Source organism: Rhinoraja longicauda, chromosome 1 (genome assembly GCF_053455715.1).
Source record: "Rhinoraja longicauda isolate Sanriku21f chromosome 1, sRhiLon1.1, whole genome shotgun sequence".
Classification (NCBI taxonomy): Eukaryota; Metazoa; Chordata; class Chondrichthyes; order Rajiformes; family Arhynchobatidae; genus Rhinoraja; species Rhinoraja longicauda.
The window spans coordinates 126,549,960-126,573,964 of NC_135953.1; the positions used below are offsets into that span (position 1 = coordinate 126,549,960).

General features: G+C 39.7%; 1 protein-coding gene across 6 annotated transcripts; it reads right to left on the reverse strand.

The window, feature by feature from the left end:
- Positions 1–2,927: 2,927 nt before the first annotated feature.
- Positions 2,928–23,632, reverse strand: pitx2 (paired-like homeodomain 2). Of its 6 annotated transcripts, none has more exons than XM_078406346.1 (5): positions 23,611–23,632; positions 18,326–18,386; positions 15,513–15,647; positions 6,004–6,209; positions 2,928–4,219 (listed from the first exon to the last, which is right to left on the reverse strand). In XM_078406346.1, the coding sequence occupies exons 2-5, from the start codon at positions 18,360–18,362 to the stop codon at positions 3,656–3,658; spliced, it is 942 nt and encodes a 313-aa protein (XP_078262472.1). In that variant the 5' UTR covers positions 18,363–18,386; positions 23,611–23,632; the 3' UTR covers positions 2,928–3,655. The 6 variants fall into 6 exon arrangements, with proteins under 6 accessions (XP_078262472.1, XP_078262452.1, XP_078262463.1 ...); XM_078406326.1 differs by lacking the exon at positions 23,611–23,632 and adding an exon at positions 21,029–21,064; XM_078406337.1 differs by lacking the exon at positions 23,611–23,632 and adding an exon at positions 20,729–20,848.
- Positions 23,633–24,005: the final 373 nt, after the last annotated feature.

Genomic DNA, 24,005 nt, shown 5'->3' on the forward strand with positions numbered 1-24,005 from the left:
TCTGGCCATTGCTGAAAGCTTACATAAAATGTCTGTAAATACAACCACGACCCTTTGTAGTGTCCAACTCTTCCGGGAAAATGCGACATTGGCAGAGCAACCGGGTTTACACACCGTGGCGGTTTTCCGCTATTTATAGAAACCAATTGCAGCAACATAATAATCAACAAACACAAACGCAACAAATCGGGTCCTGGCTGCACGCACTGCGTGGTGGAGCACAAACATGCTGCAAAAACTCTCATGTCTTACCTACAGGTAGAAGACTTGCAAATAGAAGTCCTTCCCGTATAGATAGATTTAAGTCCACTATCGAGAACACGGCGCTGATTAAAAACCGAATGGTCCAATCCAACCTTATTTTAAACTGTGTAGGAAGGAGCTACAGATGCTGGTTTAAACCGAAGATAGACACACATCTCAGACGCTGAGTTACTCCAGCTTTTTGCATCTCATTATTTTCAACTAATCAAAGTTTTCAGTCCTAATACTTTTTATATAAGTAACCCATACTGAAGACACTTACTTGTGTTAAGCTCTTCTCAATGGTGTTTGCTCAGCACTGTAAACGGCGTGTCGACAGCAGCGTGCTAATTTAGACGGGGACTGGAGACCCAGATGGGCTCGATGTGGATTCGGATGTGGATTGGGTCCCGCAAAGCCAGACACCATTGTTCGCTCCCCACTGAGACAGTCTTCACTGGAAAGTGGCTTTCCCAACTGGTCCCTCGGCCACCTCCACCAGAGAGACCTCATTTCAGGGATATTCCACATTGCAAGTGAGGTGCTCCGAGCAAGGGAGAGAACATCGCAGGCTGCGTGTTTGATCAAATGTATGGACGGACGCCAGCGGGAAGGAAAAGTGAAACACCACGGTACCGTAATCTCTGGCTTCTTCCTCTTTGAAATCTATTCCAGGCCCAGTGTAAACGTGGGGAAAGCAAAACATGCGACCGAAGATTCACTGTATAGTTTCGAAAAAGAAAAGGCCGTTCAATTTGAAAACGTTATTAATCGAAAGGGAAAAACTTTTTTTTTTGATCTGTCATACTGCATTAAAAGAACCTCTTTATGCATTACACAGGCATGAGTGATGTTTGCATGAATGATTTGCAGCCTATTAAATCAAAATTGCTAACCACTTTAGCGCGTCCTGCTGTTGTTCAGGGCACCCTCTGTATTCTTGCACATTTCTGCAGCCGCTTGTATTTTATATGCCCGGGGGAGAGGGGGGAGAGAGGGAGAGAGGGGGAGGGGGCATTTGCAGGGTTGTTTTACACTGAACAGTTTTCATTTCAAAAATCCAGATCGCTCCTGATAAATATAAATCTGCGAACGGAATTGGGTTTACTTACAACGAAAGCCTTAAACAGTCAAAAGTCCCGCAACGATCACCACTCGACTTCCAGCGCACGCGTTTCGCTGAGCGACGTAAAAATGCCAGGGCAACGTGGCGCCATAAATAGAAACAATATTCCAAACTTTCCTCGCCTGTTTTTCCAAACTTTTATCTAATCCATTTCGTTGCATTTTAAAAAAAAGAAAACAATCGATTAATCCAAGAGGAGGGTGAATATTGCCCGGTTTGCTCGTTTTTCTCTAATTAAACTTCCCTTGAAGAGTTTGAGCATTTAGATTTGGAGCACTGGAGTACGCAACTTGCGTTGAACTGCCATTTTAGTCTGCTTGCCGAGTTTTATACATACATGCTTACTAAACGAGTGAGGCTGGACTAGATCCGTAATCAATCCGGAATTTGCTTAGTACCTTGGCTTTAATACTGAAGGTGGTTCATAACAAAGCACACATTGATATTTTTATTGTCTTCCTCTGGATTTTGAACGGAATTATGTGAGGACCATATATAATGTAAACTGAAAGCTATTTTTAACTGGTCTGCTCGCTGCTCTCATTATTAAGAGTTAACATCAAAACGTTCACGAATTGTTAACATCAACTTTGGTTATAATCGGTGTCATAAAAATTTATATCGCCCATGTGAAATTTCTGTTTTGATGGAAACTGAAACAATGTTTTGCATTTTCATAAAGTTTTATGTTTTCCTACCTGGTGTTTAGAAATTAACTGGATGCGCTTCCACTCGTGTTCTGGAAATTCGTGTTTTATTTAAAAGAACCATATCTTTTTTTTTTGCTTGGTATGCAGCACCTCGTCATTCCTAGCATACCATGTGACTGCTCTCCTCCTGTATAATTTATCTTCATTTGCACTCTCATTATGGACCCTACACGACATAATCCGGTATGATTTAATGTGCAAACAGGCCTCACACAGGAGAATGCTAGATCAACATTATTAATAACCAAACACAAAGCGTCTGACCTTTAATAAGGTAACATAGGCCTAATAAAGTCATCGAAAATGTAATATGGCCTTTGAACCCGTGATCCTGGAAAATACCCTTTCGCCTACAATTGTATTTTAAAAGGCGTTGTGATCTATACGCATCCAGCACACTCTGAAATTATGAAAGTATACCTTTGAGGTTATCTGACCACACCACACTGATAATCTAATTTACCTGTTATTTCATATCAAACATATGTCAGTAGGTATTGATTTACTTCATTTGCTTAATCACGTAAGCATAAAGTGAGAATATTTCCCGCCAGAAGTTTGATCAGGAAAGATTGTTTCCTCGACCGTTTTGTTTGCTTAAACAAAATGCAGGTCCCCTGAAATCTGAGTTCATACCGCAATCAATTTTAAAAACACACGAATACCCCAGTGATGGCTATACGTTGTATGGACTATTGGAGAAAGCGAAAAACGTAGGGGTTTCATGCTATGAATGTATGAAATCTGAGGTGCGTGGAAACATCTTTTGTTTTGTGTTCCGTATATATTTTTTCCGAAGTTATATTAATATTCACAACACATTCCAATACAAAAACGATCCCATTAGACAAAATGGTTTTACTGTATATTTTTTCGTCCCTGTAACGCACAATGCTTCATTTTTTTTTCTTGGAAAAGAAACACTTAATACCATAGCCAATTTTATATACAGGATAGCTTGTACATGGTTTTTTTTTCTCCCCGGAACAGCACTGAATCTTACAACCGGAGGTACTAGTCTTAAAACTGATATCCACACAGACTTTAATTATAATAATTAGTAATAATAGACAGTGTTAGAAACATACAAGTGTTGCCGTTAGTATATACATTCCCTTGCTCTTAAACGGAAATAATCCTTCAAGTTTCCACTGACATGCTTTATTGTTATGTAACTTCAAAAAACACTGGCGTGATAGTACTAACAGTTGCTTTTATAAAATTAATTTGACATTTCGATATATACACATTCTTTCCGCCAAACATTTTTTTTAATTATCACAATGCCGAACTTAAAAATAACAAGCTTATATGGTATTAATAAAGGTGATATCCAGTCAACTAATCAGAGTATTTCTTTTAATGGTCAAACGTTTTCTTTATCTGATGGAAAGTATGTTCAAACGGGGTGTTAAGGGAAGAGGGGGGGGGTGGGGGTAACGCTTGCGCCTTTCTCTTAAATTAGAAAGTCGGCTCTGTGGAGTTTAGCTACACAGGTTCAGTGGTTGTCACAGTGCCCATTATATTTTAAATTATTTCTTGGAGTTCATCAGTCTGAAAAGGTTCCTCTTATTTCTCACACAGGCCTGTCCACAGCGTATTGGCAGGCGCTCAAGTTAGACGCTGGGTTCTGAACACTGGCGTATCCAAAACTTGAATGTTGCTTGGCTTTGAGTCTAAGGCTCGCCAAGCTTGAATTACAAGTGTCCCGGTAGACGTACGGCGGGGTCGGCGGAGCGTAGGGGCATGTCGCTGCTGGTACGGCGGAGTTCAGAGATGGGTTGCTTAGGTTGTTCAAGTTATTGAGGCTGTTGAGACCGGAGCCTGGTACCCCGGTCACTGCAGAGGGCACCATGCTGGATGACATGCTCATGGATGAAATGGAATTGGGAGAGGAGAACATAGTCTGGGAGGACAAAGGATTCACGTTCATAGAGTTAAAGAAAGGGAAGCTCTTCGTGGAGAGCGATGCAGATGTCAAGCCCTTGGCAGCCCAGTTGTTGTAGGAGTAGCCCGGGTACATGTCGTCGTAAGGTTGCATCAGTCCATTGAACTGAGGTCCAAAGCCAGTTTTGCACAGCTCCGCTTGCTGGTTGCGCTCCCGTTTCCTCCACTTCGCCCTGCGGTTTTTAAACCAGACCTAGAAATGGGGGATGGGGTGGGAACAACAAAAGTCTTGTTTTTAGAAACACGTCACAGTACGAAAACAAAGGACTCAACAGCATACATCTAAATACTGCCGACATTTCACAGTAACTGATTAAAATGCACACGAAACGGCCCAGGCATAATTTGTCCCAGTTTATCCTTTGGGGATTAAATAAATTAGTCACGTGGGTTCGGGCTTTTATTTAATTCACGGAGGAAATCACATATTTTGTTTGGAAAGAAGATTGGTAATTTTTCGGTAAGTTCACCAAAAATTAACCTGAAGACAGCATTTGCAAAATCACAAACCCTACTGTTAATATTAATGAAATACGTAATTGCCGAAGCTTCGAATAAACAAATGACAATAATGACTTTAGTAAAGCGTTCAACAAAACTTTCAGGCTTCGAATTCTCCGAACTGTTTTGAATCTGTTCCAGACATTTAATTATGAACCATGTGGACAACCTTAGGATTTAATAATAAATCCAAACAGGTGCACATCACCAAGAAAAATTAAAGGCGGCGAAAAAGCTACAAATCCATATTTTGGCAAGGAAATGATTTACTGCACTATACCTTGATTTGTTTGGAGCTGATAAGCAACACGGTGAAAATGTGTGCGGGCAAATTAAGCAAGTATCTCAACTGGAATGTAACATCGAGTCAATAACACGAATATGTTTACATAAATGTCTAAAATCTGTGACTGCGCCAATAACTGAGTGGGAATATTGTGATCCAAAGCCAAGATCACATTGTTTGTTATCCGGAGGTTTAGTAAATTAATAATTCAGACATACCACATTAAGGATGGGGAGAATATAAAAGCAAAAAGTTCAGTTTCCATTCGCCATGTGTTGAAGGATGCCTTAAAGTGTTCGGAAATACAAGACGAATGGAAAACATTACGGTTTGGTGATATGCTTATACAAAACATAAGTAAGACTATTTGAACGGACGAAATGTATTGGAGACCGGTCGTCCAAATAGTACCAAGATGTATTATAATCAGATAACCACCAAAATCGCACAACATGTTGCTTCTATCCTAAATCGAACATACAAGAACGCAGATTTCACATAATTAAATATTTCTCAATTAAGCACGTAAATTGTGAACGTTTCTGAAAAATGCCAAAGACAGCCTTCACGTACTTTCAGACTATCCATCTAGATACATTGACAGTTAATGGAGGCGTTGTGTAGCTTGATGAACCGTGTCAACCTTATGGAAAATCTTCTTCACCTCCCTTGGTTCTCCGAATCCACATTGGGCAGAAGGAGACGTCTCCGTCTCGGGATGCAGCGACGTTTGTGTATTGGGATGTGAACGCAGACAACTCTCACAATGGCCTGTTACACAGCATTGTTTACACAACTGGTGTTTTACATTGGCAACCTAATGTTAAACTGTATCTCACAGTTGCAAGTCGCACAGTATCCCAGTGTGAAATCGGTATTGCACTTTAATTTAGGAGGGCGGAACGTTGGCATTTTACACTGCGCGAGTTTCGCTTGATTTATTATTGGATGTCATCAAGAAATGCCATCAAAATGTGATCTAACAAGTCGCTGGCAATCTATTTCCCTAACTTTAAGATACTCGGTACGTTTTAAATCGGGTAATTTCGTTAATAGGAATATACTGGATTAATTCAATGCATTTGGTTCAGACCTCGACATCAAAATCCACAGAGGATCTAAAAATTATTGATATGTTTCCGCTTATTTGTATGCGAATTGAATGGGGAACGTTTTGAATGTTAACATACCCGAACTCTAGCTTCAGTTAAATTGGTCCAAACTGCAATCTCTTCCCTCGTGGACATATCTGGGTAGCGATTTCTTTGAAAAGTTGCTTCCAGTTCTTGTAGCTGTTGACTGGTGAAATGGGTCCTCTGGCGCCTTTGTCTCTTTTTCTTTGACGGGTCGTCTGTATTCGTGTCGTCGTTTTTGCTTTGTTGAATTTTATCTTTTTCTGAGGACAATGAGAGCCATATAATGAGCAGTGATTCCCCAAACCCCTTCAAACAAATCGTCCCCTTTACGAACTGCAGAAACATTAAACCATATCTCAATGCTACGTACAGCCAGCAATATCGGGGTTTAATCATCACCAGTATCCTACGGATTTACTTAAACTTTGAACGACAACTTAGTTGTCCGCATTTTTCATGGATTTTATTTGCACATTTGCAGAATAATATACTTTGTGATTAAGCGACATATGACATATGCATCTGCGTATTATTTGTTATAAAACAAAATGTTCAATACGTGGTCTAACGTCAAACAAGTTTCCTTATACGAAAAAGTACATGTAGACCCAAGATAGAATGGGTTGATAAATGTATTATCCAATAAACCTACTATTATTTAATATTTGGCAAACAGAATATAACAAAATATTTTACTGCACAAATCCACAGAGATATGTCCGAAACGTAGAATCCCTTATGATATGATTATAATCAATGATCCTTGATGTCAGAGCGTCTTGCGTTTCATTTCCTGAGCCGCAATAAAGTTGTGGCATAAAATAAGGAAGTGGCACAATGTCCGACGGGAGCGAAATCGATGCGGTGTCTTTTGGATGCAAAAGGCCTTACCTCCCGTGTCAGGACTGGAGGTGTCCGATAAAGTGTGCACCTCGAGCCGGTGCTTGGGCTCGCTTGTTCGCACAGCTTGCAAGCCCGAAGCCATCGTTAAAGCTGCTTGATCCCGCACCAGTTTATTGCCGCTGTTGATATTTCTCAGGTGGTCCAAAGTCAATGGATCTTTTGCACTGTTCATCTATAAATAAATGCAACCCGACCGGAGACGTTTCCAAAGAAGTTTCAGTTTTCCTCGCAGCCCACCTTATAATAAGGAAGTCGAACGGGATATGGACGATCTGGGGGTGGGGTGATCCAGGAACTGCAGTGCACAAACCTCCAGCTCTTGCTTTGAGTTCACGTTCGAGCAGCTGCTGTCTTCATTAAGCCAGTGCAGTGATTGATTAAAAAATAAAATAAATGTCACAGAAGAGAAAGCAATGAGTTGCAATGAATGAATTGCTCCGGGCTGGTAGTGTGGTATGTGGTGTGCGTCCGAGTGACAGGGACAGGTAAATGCAGATAAGAATCCTCGGGGCTGCCGCTGCTGCTGCCGCAAACGCGCTCTCAGTTCGCCAGTGGCTTTAAGAGCGGCGCCGCTTGCGCTAAACTCACAGTGATCCACCTCCCTGGCCCCGCCTGCCCTCCTGTCACTCACGCCGACTGACAGCGTCCCGGGCCCATCAGCGACGGGGTGGGCGGGGCTACTTCGGAATGCCAGGACGTCATCCGGCCAATCAGAGCCGCGCTGGCCCAAGGCCCGCCCCTTTCTCTCCTCTCTGGCGTCACCGGCGCTCCAGGGGAAGGAGAGCGGAGGCCCACAATGCACCTTGAGACATGTCCCTCTCTCCCTCGCTCATTCAGCAAGCGACAGCAGCATAACTGCACGCTGGTGATGCACAGCAGCAAAATAATGCACACTTTCACCGTCAATTCCACATCGTGCATGTTGCCATTTGCCCTTTTTTTAAAATTAATAGTTAGAAGAAACCTGCTTAATATTTAATGATTGCAATGCCATTCATTTACTCTTCAATTTATCCTGATAATTGGAGTTTAAAATTGCAGGTTATGATCACATTCTTTCCTCCAAAGTCATCAATTATCTGTTTTTATTCAAACAACGCGTTGTAAATAGTTTATGTCGCTTGATTTTTTTTTTGTGGTTTTAAAATGGTTTGCAATAAATTGGCCGTTTCAACCAGTAGAACATTTCCAATGTTAGAATACAGGTAAATTTTCCTGGCGGATAATCTACTCTTTGAGAGCTTGGTCACACACAAAATGCTTCATATAGGGGGGCCGGGAAGCTTCGGTAGCCCTATTGCCAGTGTATCGATTTATATTTAGCTTGCGGCTTGAATAGATCGGCAAGATCAATAAAGATAAAACTACCTTTCTGGTTTAGGAAAACACGCATCTTGTTAAAATGTGTGCCGATTTGCATTTTCATTAGAAATAATTAAGTTAATTTCTCGATTATAAATAGTATTATGGACGGAAAATAATGAAATGCTTTACAGTTGCAAATTTAATCCTACCTCAGGGCATTATTCACATCTAGTCCTTCTATTTCTATTGCGAAGAAAATATCAGAATAGGTACAATTCTGATTGCTGTTTTTACTCCGCAGTTAGCGTTAAAATTGCAGTTTATTTCTATGTATCTGTGTTATGGTTGGCCAAAATTAAATCTAAGATTGACATTAAAGTAGTGTGATTACTTTTGATAACTGTCATGACCCAGTGTGAAAATCATGCATGGGCGCTACTGTTAAGTAACAAGAACATCGGAAACGTTCAACAGATTATTTGGCATCAGGAAAATGAAGATATGTGAGCGTTTCGGGTGGAGCCATCAGCAATATTTGAATGTCGATGAGCCGTAATGTTCTATATATTTGCCGTTTGTGTTTCAATTTGCGATATTCAGACTTAAATGATATTTACGATACTGTATAATCCGATTAAATTGAGATGTTCATTCGGGAAAGAAAACGCGTTAAATAAACGAAGTCCAATTATTGCATATAAAGCAGTTAAAGCTTTTAAACAACTATATCATACAATTAACATGGTGTATCCTTTCTAGAATTTCCTCTGATTTAAATTCTTCATCTGAACCCTAATTATTGTTGTAATTATTGTTGTAACCCTAAACATTGTTGTAATTATTTAATATTTGAGGAGTCAATAGCTGCGAGCAAAATAACGCGCTTCTAATGTGTTTAGTCGGGTACCTTTGATTCAACAAGCAAAACAACTTTGTGCCAGCTATAAAACAAAGTCGAAAAGCTTTCTACCCGATTAACCTTACTCGAGAATATCGGAGAGGATATAATAATAAAGGATTTGTCATGACAAGTGTCAGGGGCGCACTGACACTTCCCAGCTCTTAGCATCTCAACAAACCTGTTCACCAGTTCACCAAACCTGCATCAAATACAACAACCACAAAACACCCAGCAATAAACATTCCACCTTCCCCAGCCCGCCATCCACCCTGTCTAAAAGTCGTTCATGAACAGTTATTCTGCTCATCAGCTGCGTTTGAAAAGCGCCTATCCCTGAGATTTAGCAAAAATTCTTCCCGCAAAACCGCGCGAGTATTGGAGTAGAAAACGCTCTTAAATTTGTAGTGTTTTTTTTAATCTGATAAGACGCTAATTTGCTTAAATCTCCTAAAAAGGATTTAAATGGGTTCTGTCGGTTTTCTTATTGAATTTCTTTTAATTCCCTGATGATCAAAAAAATACTGACGTAAAGTAAACATTTCCTTTCTCTGGTCTCTGAAATGACCCAAAAGGAAATCAAGCAGTCCTTAGGCCGGGAACCTTTCTATTGACATGGCAAGGGACTTTGCCACGTCAATCTCGGATTCTCCCTGCCCTCTTGAATTGAAGTGGCTACGACTATTAAAATTAATAAAACCATTTCGGTCCAGCTTGAGAGCGGTAGAAAGTAGATAAAATTTAATTCCAACGTTGTCACGTTTTAATTGTTTGGATTTAAAAAGGACGTAGGTGTTGTTTATTCCAAAATGTATCCCTCATTTGAACCAAAAAGAAAGACCAAAGACGTACAGGTTAATTGGCTTGGTAAATGTTTAAAAAAGTCCTTAGTGTGTGTAGGATAGTGTTGATATGCGGGGATCGCTGGTCGGCGCGGACCCGGTGGGCCGAAGGGACTGTTTCCGCGCCGTATCTCTAAACTAAACTAAACTAAAACCTGACCTCAAACGGTTTGGTCCATTTGTGCAAAACATACAATTAAGAAACTCTAGAGTCGATTGACTTTAGTTACATTTTGATATCTATATTTCAGTTCATTACCATTAATAAGGCAATGAAAAAGTATGGGGGAATTAATTTTGACTTAACGGAATTTACCAAATCTTTCAGGCGTTGGGAAGTTGACGCCAGCATTTCCCATATAATTTTAACCGGGCAGTGTAGATCACAAATCTTCTGTTTCTCCAGCGCACAAATGTCAACACAGCACGCTGTCAGCAAAAGAGGTGAACTAGAAACAGTGCAATTCGAGACTCGTTATCTACTGCCAGGATAGCACTCCGTCGTGCACAGGTAGGATGCAATATACTTTATCTATGAACATTAATCTAAAAAACACATTTAGCGACAGACGAACAGTAGGTTCGATGTTAATCGAGATATTTCATGAAATGGTTGCTCCACCATGTCACAGCATGTCAATATCAAGATGACGAGCGTGTGATGCTCGCTATTTTTGAAAGTTTGTTCAATTTACACACTGTCCTTCCAATCACATCCACTGAGCCACTTAGTCTTTCAGTAACATTTATGTGAAGTTTTAGAGTAAGAGCACGCGAATCCGGTTTACACACCAGGAAGGAAAAAAACTTTTACAGGGCTACAGATGTAGAGGTAATTGTTCAATTTAAGCTCCTAAAACCCCGTGGAGTTGTACTCCTTGAGATACCTATTAACTTGCAAGATTTCATATTTAATCTCAGGTGATGTTTTAGATGCAGAATCGCGTTCATCTTAAACATAGTTCATCTGTTACTCGCGGAATCAAGCGGTGGTGTAATTTGAGAAAAGACCAGTTTATACCTGTTGGCTATGTGTTAGTCGACTAAGACATCAAGTTCACAGCGTTAAACGCTGCGCTCCGACTTTTTTCCTATTTAGTAATTCCTGGGTCAAGCCCTATTGTCTGAAGGACATCACCCACTTTTAACCCGGATTAGAGTCCTGCTTATTTGTCAAAGACTGTTCGGATCTGCTCGTGTTTCAGTTGGGTTACAAAAAAAGTAGACTGAGGTGGGATTGCTTGCAATAAGGCCATGGTAAGAAAGCACTTTAAAGCGGGATGGTGACGTTGGTGGCATGAGTGGCGTGCACCGCCGCCTGGTCGGCATTGTATGGACTGGCGTGGGCAGGTAGGGCGAGATGTTGGTCAGTTAAATAATAATATATTCCTTTATTCGTCCCACACCGGGGAAATTTACAAAGCTGCGATAGAGAGAAAACAAAACAGCTGTCACCCCCTTATTACAAAAAAAAATGTTTTGCATTAAACGGCCTTTTTTGTCTCTCCCCATCCTCACCCTCACCCTGCTCCCTGGACCCAAATAGAAAGCCGAAGAGCGGCAAAGCGTGCATCAGCCGCACGGTAAAAGCATGTCCCCATTCGTTTGATTAAAGGTTTGCGAGTTTTCGTGGCGGAGAATTGGGGAGCTAACATTCAGCATTAGTTGCCATGGTTACCGTAAACCACATAAATCCAAAAAATACCGAGCTATAATCTGAGCCGAAGCTTTAATTTCCCTGGTGAAATAATATTTAAGAAGGTTGTCAGCTGACAAAACAACCTTATTAATTTTCCATCGGTAAGAAGATAGCGCTCATTGAGTTTTCATTTAAAAAACGCGTGTCCTCAAACGGACGAGGAAAATATATATAAACTAACGTTACAACTTTAACATTTACGATTTCTCTATGATAATAATAAAGCTCAGTGTGTCATTGGGGGACACGTCTTGTTTGATATATATATATATATATATATATATAATATATATACACACACACACATACAAGAACTAAAACCTTAATTCTGGCGTGGTCAGAAGAGCAAATGTTACATGGTTCGTGTGTGTACAAGATAGAGGGATGGCGTCTATTGAACATAATTGTATCCATCGTCAAAGAGTGGCTTCAACACTTCAGAGTGCTCCACAACATGGGCTGCCTACGTTGAAAACAGTTTGGTCGGGATTTTCTGATTTTTGTTGTCACGTTATGTTAAAAAATCTAGCGATTACATTCGAAGATTGGACTTAGAATGGATCCATCTGAGATAAATCTCCTTATTCAGCCCTTCCTTATCACGCGGTCGGCTCGTATCCTTTTTGTCAAGTCTATCCTAAAGCATGTGTAGGAAAGAACTGCAGATGTTGGTTTACACACAAAATGCTGGAGTGACTCAGCGGGATAAAAGCATCTCTGGACAGAAGAGCTGGGTGACGTTTCGTGATGGGTCGAGAGAAGTCGTGTCCGAAGATGGGTCTCGACCCGAAACGTCACCCTATCCAGAGATGCTGCCTGTCCCGCTGAGTTACTTCAGCATTTGCGTCTATCCTAAAGTATGCCGGTGTAAATGTCACCTGTAACATCTTTGATGTTTCTGGTTTTAGACGGGTTTCTGGTATAGCTTTAAATGTCTTATAAAGCATACCAGTGTTCTACGGGATACTATCTATGGCCACTTTCTAATTAATTATGTTTAAGACCGTTAAAAAAGTTAATACTAAACCATCAAAAAGAGTTAGTGAGAACTAAGGGCAAAAGCTTTGCAGATGCTGGATCTACGCAGCAGGTCAGGAAGCATCTGTGGAAAGCGAAACACATTTTAATGGTCGGAGAATATCGACTTCTGTTTCTCTTTCTGTGAAAGATTTATTTTCTTGTCTAGTTATATTTACAATCGAGAACTTAGCAAACGACGGCAGACCAATTTCAGGATAATTTATGAGAAAATCTTGATTGGAAAACAGATACGCATTATTTTTTTGTGCTGACATATATAAATGATGACAAAATTGTTCTCAGATTTAAAAAAAATCGTAGATTGTTGTTAAATTGCCTGATCCATCAAGATTATATTTATCGCAAGGAGTTGTAGGGATCGAATTATAATGTGTGCAGTGTTGTGACATGGCCTCTGATTTTGGTTGTATTTGTACATATACATTAGAAGATTACTTCCAGAACTTGTAGTCTGTTAAGTGGATGGTTTGGCACTTTGGGTAGATTTGTGCTTGTTTTGTTGTCTTATACCTTGGGTTTGTTGTCTTTTTCCGATGTTGGATTACTGGGTATTCTCCAAGATGAAGAGCCATTAATTACCCATTCAGTCAATATTAGGAAGACGACAAAGCTTTTTACAAAGGATTAAGAAGACATCAAATTGTTCCATTAGTATATTCCTACTCACGAATAAGCTTTCATTATACATCTAGTTTTCCCTCGAGTCAATCCAACAACTGCTGCATATATTAAGCAGACTGTACAACACAGATCGACAATCAAAATACCTTATAAGGAAAACAAATGTCTGTCATTGATAATTGACAATGTATGGTTGCTTTCTCCTCCTCTCTTCGCTTTTTCTGATACACAAGTGAATTAACAGCGCAGACATGCACTTACGTATTCCCAAGCATTATCTCACTATTCTCGTCCAATAATTTCCAAGAACTTTAGCTGGAAGTTTTTCAGACTCTTCAATCACATTTTATACGTAACGTTTTACAATATTAGTCCAGGGAATGGATAACCCAGGGGAACCAATGTTTGAGATTTAGAACAGAAATTGCTGTATGATTCCTTTATCAATAAACAAAATACTCACGTTATTCGAAACTCATGTCTATTATTCGATTATAAGGGGAACACCTTTAAATCTCTATTGGTACTGTTGTTCACTGGCTTGGAGGTTATATAATGTTATATAACACGTAACATATGGGATCCCAGATACTGGCTAGCAGTCCCAGTGTAAATTTGCCAGACCGCCTGCGTAGTACATCAAATCATCATGAGCTAGTGACTAATATTTGCACGCGATTGTATGTGTAAATATAAAACTTAGATGCAAAAAAAGAGACCACAATGCACTGACAAAATGCAGACAATATTACGTGCACATAAACACACACTCTATGTGTGTGTGTGTGTGTGTGTGTGTGTGTGTGTGTGTGTGTGTGTGTGTGTGTCTGACGTCACCTATCTGTGTTCTCCAGAAATGCTGCCTGACCCGCTTTGTTTCTTATCTATCTATCTATCTATCTATCTATCTATCTATCTATCTATCTATCTATCTATCTATCTATCTATCTATCTATCTATCTATCTATCTATCTATCTATCTATCTATCTATCTATCTATCTACCTACCTACCTACTTACCTATCTATCTATCTATCTATCTATCTATCTGTCTTATATGATGAAATAATTCGAATGGATTCTTAAATGTAACCATAAACTTTTGTGATCAAATTAAAACTATAATAAATCATCAAAGATAACCGCTAACTTATTTCTATAATTTTAAGAGCCCGGCAACATAATTAAACAAGTGCTTTCAAAATTTGCTGTTGAATAAACTCTGTAGATAACAATCAATTATTCTTAAATTCTGTTTCAATATAAACGTGACTGCCCGGTATTTCATTCTTTTTTGTTAAAGTAATTAACGGCATATTTTTATGTGGTCATTCATATGGTTGCAAACATTAAGCCAAATATGTACAGGTAGACATGGGCCAAATTAATTAGTAAATGCAAGTCATGTATCTATTAGCACCAACGAATACATACAACTCTGAACACAAATCATATTTAAAAGTTATTTAATAAAAAGCAAAAACGATTTTTTTCCCCGCAACTTGAGATCTGAAAATGAAAAGGTAATGCTGGCTGACATAGTTTTGTAAAAAAAAACTTGATAGAGACTATATCTAGCAATGTAGAGCAGGAAATCCGCAGCACAGAGGCAAAGAAACACAAAAAAAATGGTACAAAAATCGGCTCTGGCAATGGCATACTTTCATCAGATACATACTTTCTTTCAGAATAGTATCGTTGGATTGTACTCTGATGGAAGTGTACATTTTAAAAAATATCAAAAGTTATACCGCACGGGTCATGTTTTTTATCGTCCTCAAAATATGCAAATGCTTCTTAAAAAGGAACACAAACCCAAAAAACGGATTGTAGAATCAAAAAGGGCGACAATGTTCACCACTTTGTTGTCTGGATTATTTGGGTCTACAATTTCGTCAAATAGAAATCATTCAAACGACTCCAGGAAAAATATGTTATTGAAGCAGATTTTGATTTTACATTAAATTTGCGCCTCACGCTTACGAGGAATAATGATCATAGAACGCCTAAGTAAATAATTCATTTGTCGCCTTTGCAGCAGAGGTCGCTCTAACACAAATTTTAAAGTGATGATTGTACGTGTAAAATCCCTTTCAGTTTAAGTCGAAGGATGTAAAGGAATTCAGTTTTTTGCTTTCATTTGATGAATGGCGTTACGCGCAGTATTGTGTATTAACCTTGATAATGTAAAATAAACCCACGGTTTTATGCTCAGAGATTATATTTATACAGGGAACTATTTTGTGTTGCTTACCATTCGAGTCGAAGGGGTGCCTGATGAATTTACTGTCTTTTCTGCTGTTTCCAGCTTCCACTGCCGGGCTTATTTCTGTTTTTCGTACTTCTGTTTCTTTCGTAAATAAACATTCCACTGCAGCGGACTGCGACGCTGAGAGACGGAAACAGAAATAAAATTCACACCGACCTCAGAATTAGTAGGAATGAAAATTTAACGTAATCGGAAATCCAGACCACTAAATTTTTGACAGTTGCATTTTTGTTTTGGTTGAAATAGTTTCTCTTTATTTATAAGAAAATAACTGCAGATGCTGGTACAAATCGAAGGTATTTATTCACAAAATGCTGGAGTAACTCAGCAGGTCAGGCAGCATCTCAGGAGAGAAGGAATGGGTGACGTTTCGGGTCGAGACCCTTCTTCAGACTTGTTGCGTATTCCCAACAACCTCCTTTAATAAATTTATATTTACTGTTTGCAGAAATCGCCTGAAGGCGGTTTAGCAAAAAACAAAAACAAAACCCCAACGTGTGCAATTAGCGTAAGGTTATTCCAAAAGAACGATTCTGACTAACCTTTTAGCGAGGAGACAAAGATCCCAGAGTACCAAATTATATTGCCCGCCGTGTTTAAACTTTATTTTCGATAAATATTCTGCATAGGCTTTAGAAATTACATATTTTTTAAAAAACCTTTCGTCCAATTACTTTCGCAAGACCCTTCACGCAAACGTTTGATTCATCTGGAGTATTTATCTCCTTACTTTCTCTAATAGTCTCATGTACATTCTGGAGTGGGTGTTTTCACTACCAGCTTCCAGTCCTTTTCTTGAAATGTTTTCAATGTGCTGGAGTACAACGTGGACAATGTATTTGCAAGGAAAAAAATAGAAAAGGCTGGATAGCCACGTCCCAGTATCATAGTTAATTAAACGCTCCTTATGGCACATGGAGCTCTCTCCTTTCCCGTCTGCATAATTAATGTCAGCTAGAACATCATCACATGCGATACTACAGCAACGTCAACTTCCATTTACATAGCACCCTTGCGGCCTCAGCGTGGGCGCGTGCATAGGTGACCAAAGGCCATGCCCAAGGTCTTGGTTTTAAAGAACATCGTAAAGGAAGAGGGAAAGAGACAATGCGATTTGGGGAGAGGGTTCCATGTTTGCCGGAACACTTTGTTGCATAATCTTGACATGAAAATCACCGATGATCCAGCTGATTTTGAGTGAACTCTAGGTACATCCCTGAATCGCAAGGGTCTCGACCCGAAACGTCACCTGTTTCTTTTCTCCAGAGAAGATGCCAGACCAGCTGAGTTACTCCAGCATTTTGTGTCTATCTTCCATGAAAACCTATTGTTGGGCTTGCAAACGTGTCTTCACCTTTGGAGCGTCCAGGGCAGAAGCTCCAATTGGTTCACATAGGCAATTGGAGCTTCTGCCCTGAACGCTCCAAAGGTGAAGACAACTTTGCAAGCACCTCACAGTGCATTCTGCCTTTCGGTTTACACTTTAGACGATCCCTGGCTTCAGTAGGAAAATAGTCGTCGGGAATAATTTACAAGCCTACTTTTTTGGTAGCCGATGGTGGAGCAATTGTATTCAAAACTGACCAATAAGTCAAAATTGAATAGCCTTGGAGAGTTAGGGTGGCTGGAGAAGATGAGAAGGATTGGACAGAATGAGACCATGGAAGGGTTTGGAGATAAGGGAAAGCATTTTAAAATAATGGCGTTTCTCATACGGGCGGCAATGTAGGTCGGCAAATATGTAATGTCTAGGAAGGAACTGCAGATACTAGTTTAAACCGAAAATAGACACAAAATGCTGGAGTAACTCAGCGGGATAGGCAACATCTTTGGAGAGAATGAATGGGTGACGTTCAGAAGGGTCTCGACCCGGAACGTCGCTCATTCCTTCTCTCCAGAGATACTGCCTGTCCCGCTGAGTTGCTCCAGAATTTTGTTTCTAAGTAGGGTATGTTGGCTGAAATGGAAAAGATGGAAGTTATCATGTAAGCAGCAGAATTGTGGATGACTCTGTTAATGGAAAAATAAGATTCTTGAAGGCAATCGCTGGATTAGTCAAGTTTCGAGATGGCAAAGGCACCGGCGCAGGGCTTCGGTTGCAGGCGCTGGAACAGGAACTGGTACAGAAGTGGGAATGGTCGGCGTTAGTAATGGGTCAGATATCTGTTCAAAAGCCCATCTCTCGGTCATTTATGACACCAAGTCTGCAAGCTTTGCCCGTTCTGTTTCAGCCAGTCCTTCTGGAGAAGGATGATGTCATGAGGTAGTCAAAAGAAAAGTACAAAGGTGAAAGCTCCAGTCTTGCCAATATTTAGTTGAAGGAAAATTATCCTCATCCTTCACTGGATATCAGACCACCATTTGGCACACCGATTTCTTTGCATTTTAAAAAATATTGAAGTTGCAATGTACTTCGAAATATTTTGTTCTGTTCGTTTCAAAAAGATAGATTTCAATTTTTTAAGTTAACTTTATTAATGTGTGTTTGTACCAATGTTTATATAATGTTTCTCCCGTTAAGCAGTCGATCGTTTTGTTTTGTGTGCTTAGCGAAGATAAAGTCGTTATTTAGCTCTTCAAATATTACTTAGACGGTCAGAAACAAAGTGAAATATCCGCTCAGGGCGTTGCCATTAAATCGTTCCTCAAGGAGAAATAAGCTTTCGTGGCTCAACACTTTATTAACTATGCCCCAATTAAGCCTTGAAACGTGTAAGACCTCTATAGATTCAACATTCTACATTAGCAGGAACCGATTTATATTGGTGTATCTTTTAAAAAATAACATAATTACTCACATAATTCGACGCAATGCTTGCGGCAGTTGGAATCCATACTAAAACCCAGTCAGTTACTTGTCTAGGGAGAAAATTGCATAAGATTTATTGTCAGAATCTAAATAGCACCTATAGACATTGGGGTAAAAAAATGTGTGCTATTTATAAATCGCAGAACATAAAAACGCAGTCAGAATAAGGAATGATTCAACCTGGTGGAAAAGTGTACACTAACAAACAATGTTGGAAACTACGAACAGAAATTTATAGTTGATATTCTGCCCTACAAAAAAATAAATTTCCCGTTTTATCAGCGGCTGGCTCTTAATAAAGGCAATTATTTACGTAAACAAAATCAGATGCTAATTATACGGTGTCTCGGTTCATCAAACTTTGTTAATTGTCTATTTGATTACAACGAGAAACAAAATAGAAAGCAATCAAAATCAAGTGCTGATTTTGAGCATTTTTCTGTTTTGTTTAGATTTTTTTTGAAAAATGCTTAATAGATTGTACTTCTTTATCGATATATTGAAAATATAAATTAAAGAGCCAATTTTGCACTGTGAATTAATCTTGCTGTTCCATGCTTCCTTACAAGCTGGGCTCAAACTCGACCGGCAAGCAGTATTTTACCGTACTTCCAACAAGAATAGAGGTTTCTCGGCTGTCATTTTTTTGCAATCAATCTCATCCCAAATCCGAGCGATTTCACACGATTTAATCTGTTTCTTGTTTTCTAGACTATAGGCACAGACACGACCACAAGTGCCAAAGTACGGCAGTTTGCCTGTTGGATATTTAGTGATTCCGCAGTAAAATCACAGGATTAGCGTCTGATTGAGATGTCTGTCGGTGGGATATTACAAAATTCATTATCAGAGCGGTGAACTAACTCGATATGAAGTAACACAGATGGGATTTTATTAGTCCAGGCTTCAAATGTTTGCTTATGATAATTCTAAAAAAATTTGCATGTCATCATCATGGTAATCGTTTTTTTTCGCAGCTTTTCAAATCTATCTGGAACTAAACTGTCGCCTTGCAACAGTGCCGGGGTTGCTGCGCTCGGCAGCAAGAATAATTAGCCAAATAAAATGACAAGTGCAAGAAAAAGAAAGCTAAAATCAGACCACCGATATTTCCAATGCGATTTTGCGCAATTCTCTGCAATTCGTGTTTGGGTTCAACAAGTTGTTTACAACCTTAATAAAATCCACCCACATTTTGCGCCCAAGTATCTTCAAAAATTCGTATTGTCCGCACAAGCTACATTCCACACTAAAGATAAATCGCTGAGGTAATAAAATATCATTAAGATGATAACGCCACGATTCGCAGTTAACGATAGCCACATTTTAACTCGCGGAATTCTATATGACAATGTATATTTACTTCTAAATTATCTTAGGAACCCGAGTAGCTTCAAATCTAATTGTTCTGCTCATCAAAACAACTTGATCTTGTCCTGTTTACTTCCTCGCTGCTTTCATTTGCGTTAATTTTTCCTAAGTTTTTCGCAAATAAGGTAAAGAATAGAACAACAACCCTTATGCTTGTTAATCATTGTCAAAATCACACCGTACAGGCCATACACTTCGTTAATTAAACAATTTATGTGAAATTGTCGCAACGCTTCATCATCAAATAGTCACCAACATTCTTCCTGTACGTTAACTAAAATCTGTCTTTCTCAATACCGTATTAATCCGAACAAGCTTCAGTAAACGGGGCGAAGTTGGCGTGGTGCATTTCTGTTTACATCGTATCGTGTTTCTATATTTCCGAATGCAGAGAAATTCACATTATGTCCGGGCCTTATATCTGAAATTTGACCGAATTCCAAGTAACGAAGTTCTTGTTTTGCGCGGTTGCAAATAACAGATCGAACAATCGGTCCCATATGGATTTATCCGAATCAAAACGCAAAACTGAAATCAGGTGAGAGTGAAGACCAAATACTACCAGACTTGAAAAAAGAAACTTCGGCTCGTAACATCATTTAGAAGCAGACGGACTAGACACACTGATGGTTAAGAATGATCACGCATAGCTACCAACTAATCAACCTCACCGACGTAGCAATGGACAAATAGTTTCTTATTCCAACGTCTTTCGCCTACATCGCGCATACCTTGTAAGCTGGTAATTCTTCCTCACCAAAACGAACATGCTCCACAACGGAGCACAGCCAAAGTTCTTAGTTCCGTCTCTGCCGAAATAACAAGGCCCACCTTACACTATGCGCAATAATCGTCGCGGATTTAAGCACCTTGACCCTCACAAAACTATGGTGTAGCTGTTCCTGTTTGATGAGATTTCAACAGCACTAAACTAGTTTCTCAAAAACTTTCAGACCTTTTAAACTGATATATAGACATACAGATATAAATAAAATACGCATAAAGAGCCAATGGAACTTACCGAGAACTGCCACTGGGGGACGGAGTGGTAGTTAGAAGCAAATAGCATTTTTTTCAGACTCTACACTCTCTCTCCTCTTCCTCCCTCCCCTTTACTGTAACTGTACAGACACAGGGTCTGCAGCAAAGTGAAACCGTAGAACTAATCACATATTTGATTGTGCGGGGAAATGTAAAGAGCAGTAAAAAAAAAAAAAAATGGTGATCCGAGTTACAAATCACACACGCGGGGAATTGGGGAAGTGGAACGAATTCTCAGACTTGCATTATCTCACAGCTGAAGAAGGGCGCCTACACTTACCAGACAGAAGCTCGGAGGTTTTTTTTTGGGGAGGGGGTTGTGTGGTTTTCGTTGGGTTTCTACCGACAGCAGATGCAAGTTTGAAAGGTTATACAAACTGAAATCAACTAAAGCTTCCGCTTGGGCGCCTTGCGTTTCTTTCGCCCTCCCCCTCCCTCCCCCCCCCCCTTATTTCGCTCTACCCCTCGCCCGCCACCCCAACCCCTCACCACAACCCCCACCACTCAATTCTTTACGATCTGTTTTCCCGGTCTATTTTGGAAAGCCGTGACGTCAGGGTAGATTCCAACATATAGCAATAAGTCGGAGAGAGGAATAAAACAGTTTTTTTTTCTAGAGGAACCGGGCCTTTGGGATTTAGGATACAGATTCCCCAAATGTTGTCATAAGATTCAAATTTTCAACTACAGGAGCGATGCACAAAACAAAACACGTCCTCTAAATGTTGGCGTACAGTACAGGTTTAAGTCAAATCTGCAAACTCGTTTGTAGACACGAGCTTTATTGCAAAATTGCAGGGAAAGCTTCTAAATATTTCAATCGTGGTCGTAATTTAATGATAAAAAGACTCGCGTTTCTTCGAGTAATACATTTAAGTCGATAACAAAATTTACCTGTAAATGAGTTTGCTTTTGCCCATTTCCCTATACTTCCCCTATTACTGTGACAGATGGGAAAAATACTTAATATATACACTATGTTATGCATTTTTGTGATTATTAGACTAGATCAAAAAAGTATGTGGTTGTGTTTATTGTGAAATAGTAGGTTATTTTAAAAAGTACTAGCCTGAAACCAGAAAACGTTTTCTTTCGGGAAAGCTACTATTTAAGAATCGAGCGAACTTCCGGCGTAACTCAACTGCCACGAAGATTTTTCAACCACAGCGTTATGCATATTGATTTAGTCTAGTAGCAGGTACAATGACTGACAATTCCAAGATCAGAATTCCAGTAAAGTATACCATTGCCCAGGTTTGACGTTGTATCCGCGTGGTGATGGATGAGACGATTCATTGCCGTGCGTTGGACATTGTCAGTGCAATATCTTGTTAAATAAATTTAAAGAGGGGTTATTACAATTTATTTTCAGCGTGCGTCTAATTAATGAATTCAGGGAAAAGTTTGGATGAATTTATTTATCCTCTATTCTTGGGCACAGTTATCGGGATGTGGGGTAGGGAGAACCCAGGTAAGGTGAAGGTTATACCATCTTTCCGGGAATAGTACAGAAGCAATTATATTGGGTATGTTTGCAATGGTTTAAAAATGTAAAATGCCGATGATGGACAAGTTTGAAACATTTTGGTATAAAAAACAGAAGGAGCCGCGTCGTCCATTCAATGAATTAGTTTATTTACCAATAGTCAGTAAATCAAGACGGACACCGGCAACAAAAACGAACAATTTTGGTAATCTTCCTTTCTTATTTTCTCACTGACCAGCTATCCCGCCATTCTGTCATACGTGTTTAATTCGATTCGCCTGTGCAGGAAGCTTAAATGAGCATCTGGTGTAAAATGCAAATATTCCACAGAGAAACATAAGATACAGAATGCTTCTCAATCGGATCTCGAGTATGTCGAAGGAGCCGTACATACGTTTCACCCCCTTAATCCTTCTTTCACATTTTTAGTCATACCCCCATTAAACAACAAATTAATGCCGTTAATCACCAAGGGATAAAACATTAGACAGGCCGCTGGAGAAAAGGGGATTTCTGGTAAACCTGGACATCCTAACATAATTAGACGAAGGAAAGGAGTGGTGCTTTATGCACCCTTTTCAGATGTGCGTTACTGCATCTTTGTTAGATGTTTAAAACAAAAGCTGATACAAAAGACCTTTGGACATGTGTCTAGAAATAGCAGTAACCCAAGGTGTTTTACATTTTAGCCTCATAGGGTTTCGCCACGTAGAGTTTAGCTAGTATTAAGTGCACCTGCAACAGCCCTATGTCTTGTTCAATACAAACTGCGGAAAATAGTAACTTTTGGGGGATTAAGTCAATTCTGCCCGCATGTTCACGGATCTCATGGTTTTTTACGTTGGTGAACTCTAAATTCCATTAAAATCCAAATAATAATTCTTGCAGTCTGCCCAAGTGCACTTCCATAACCCCGCCAAACCTGCTCTTTGCGTTGGTATAAATCACCGAGCAAAAAAAAAAACCTGACTTCTGCAGCAGGCTACCTAAATGGTGCTTTTGATTTATCTCCGAATGCTCCGTGTTTAAATCGAGGAAACAAAAAAAGAAGTTCGCTTACATACACAGTTGCTGCTGAATTATAGTAAATCATTTCAAACGGGATAATAAAGCTCAGGTTCAAAATTATTCTTCCGGAACGCCCACTGTTTACATAACGGAAACCCGAGCCTCTGAAGTACATCCGTATACAGCCTAATACATTTATCTTTTAAACTGGTATACGTATAGATTAGTCTGTTTAGTACCTATCACCTTTTACACCTTTCAAGGGTGCTCAACATCATGGGATCGGATCTAAATTCTAATTTATATATTTAAAAATCTCCCGAGAACCGCACATAATACTCGTTTTTTTCTGCGAAATGAGGAATTACCTTCATCAGAGCTCTTCTTTCTCAGGGAGAAGATGCAGTGGAATCCACTAAGTTCACAACTGGCTGCGAAGTGAGATATGTAGCCTCGGGGGTAGCGACCAGACTCTTTCATTTGAAGGAGTTATCGATTTGCTGTGTTGTCATCTTTGGCGACGCAGACGATACTTGAAAAGAATTTCTGATAGGACTCTCGGAGAAATGCGTTGACCCGACCATCTCGCGAAAATCTTAATCACCACACCGACTACTCTAAACGTGCATCTTTTAACAGGGACGGCGCTGGATGCCAGCAATACTCTCGGAGAACTGAAACTTTATATTACATGGCATCTGACAGATTTTAGCAGATGTGTATGTGTCAACACACGTAGGCAATCTAACTCCCCGTGTGCGCC

Bases quoted from the DNA above. Each gene is read 5' to 3' on its own strand.
- pitx2 (XM_078406307.1), bottom strand. From the start codon at position 7,024: ATGAACAGTGCAAAAGATCCATTGACTTTGGACCACCTGAGAAATATC. The intron at 6,210-6,840 runs GTAAGGCCTTTT...CATTGTCCTCAG, and splicing joins CTCCAGTCCTGACACGGGAG to AAAAAGATAAAATTCAACAA. The intron at 4,220-6,003 runs GTATGTTAACAT...CCCCATTTCTAG, and splicing joins TAACTGAAGCTAGAGTTCGG to GTCTGGTTTAAAAACCGCAG.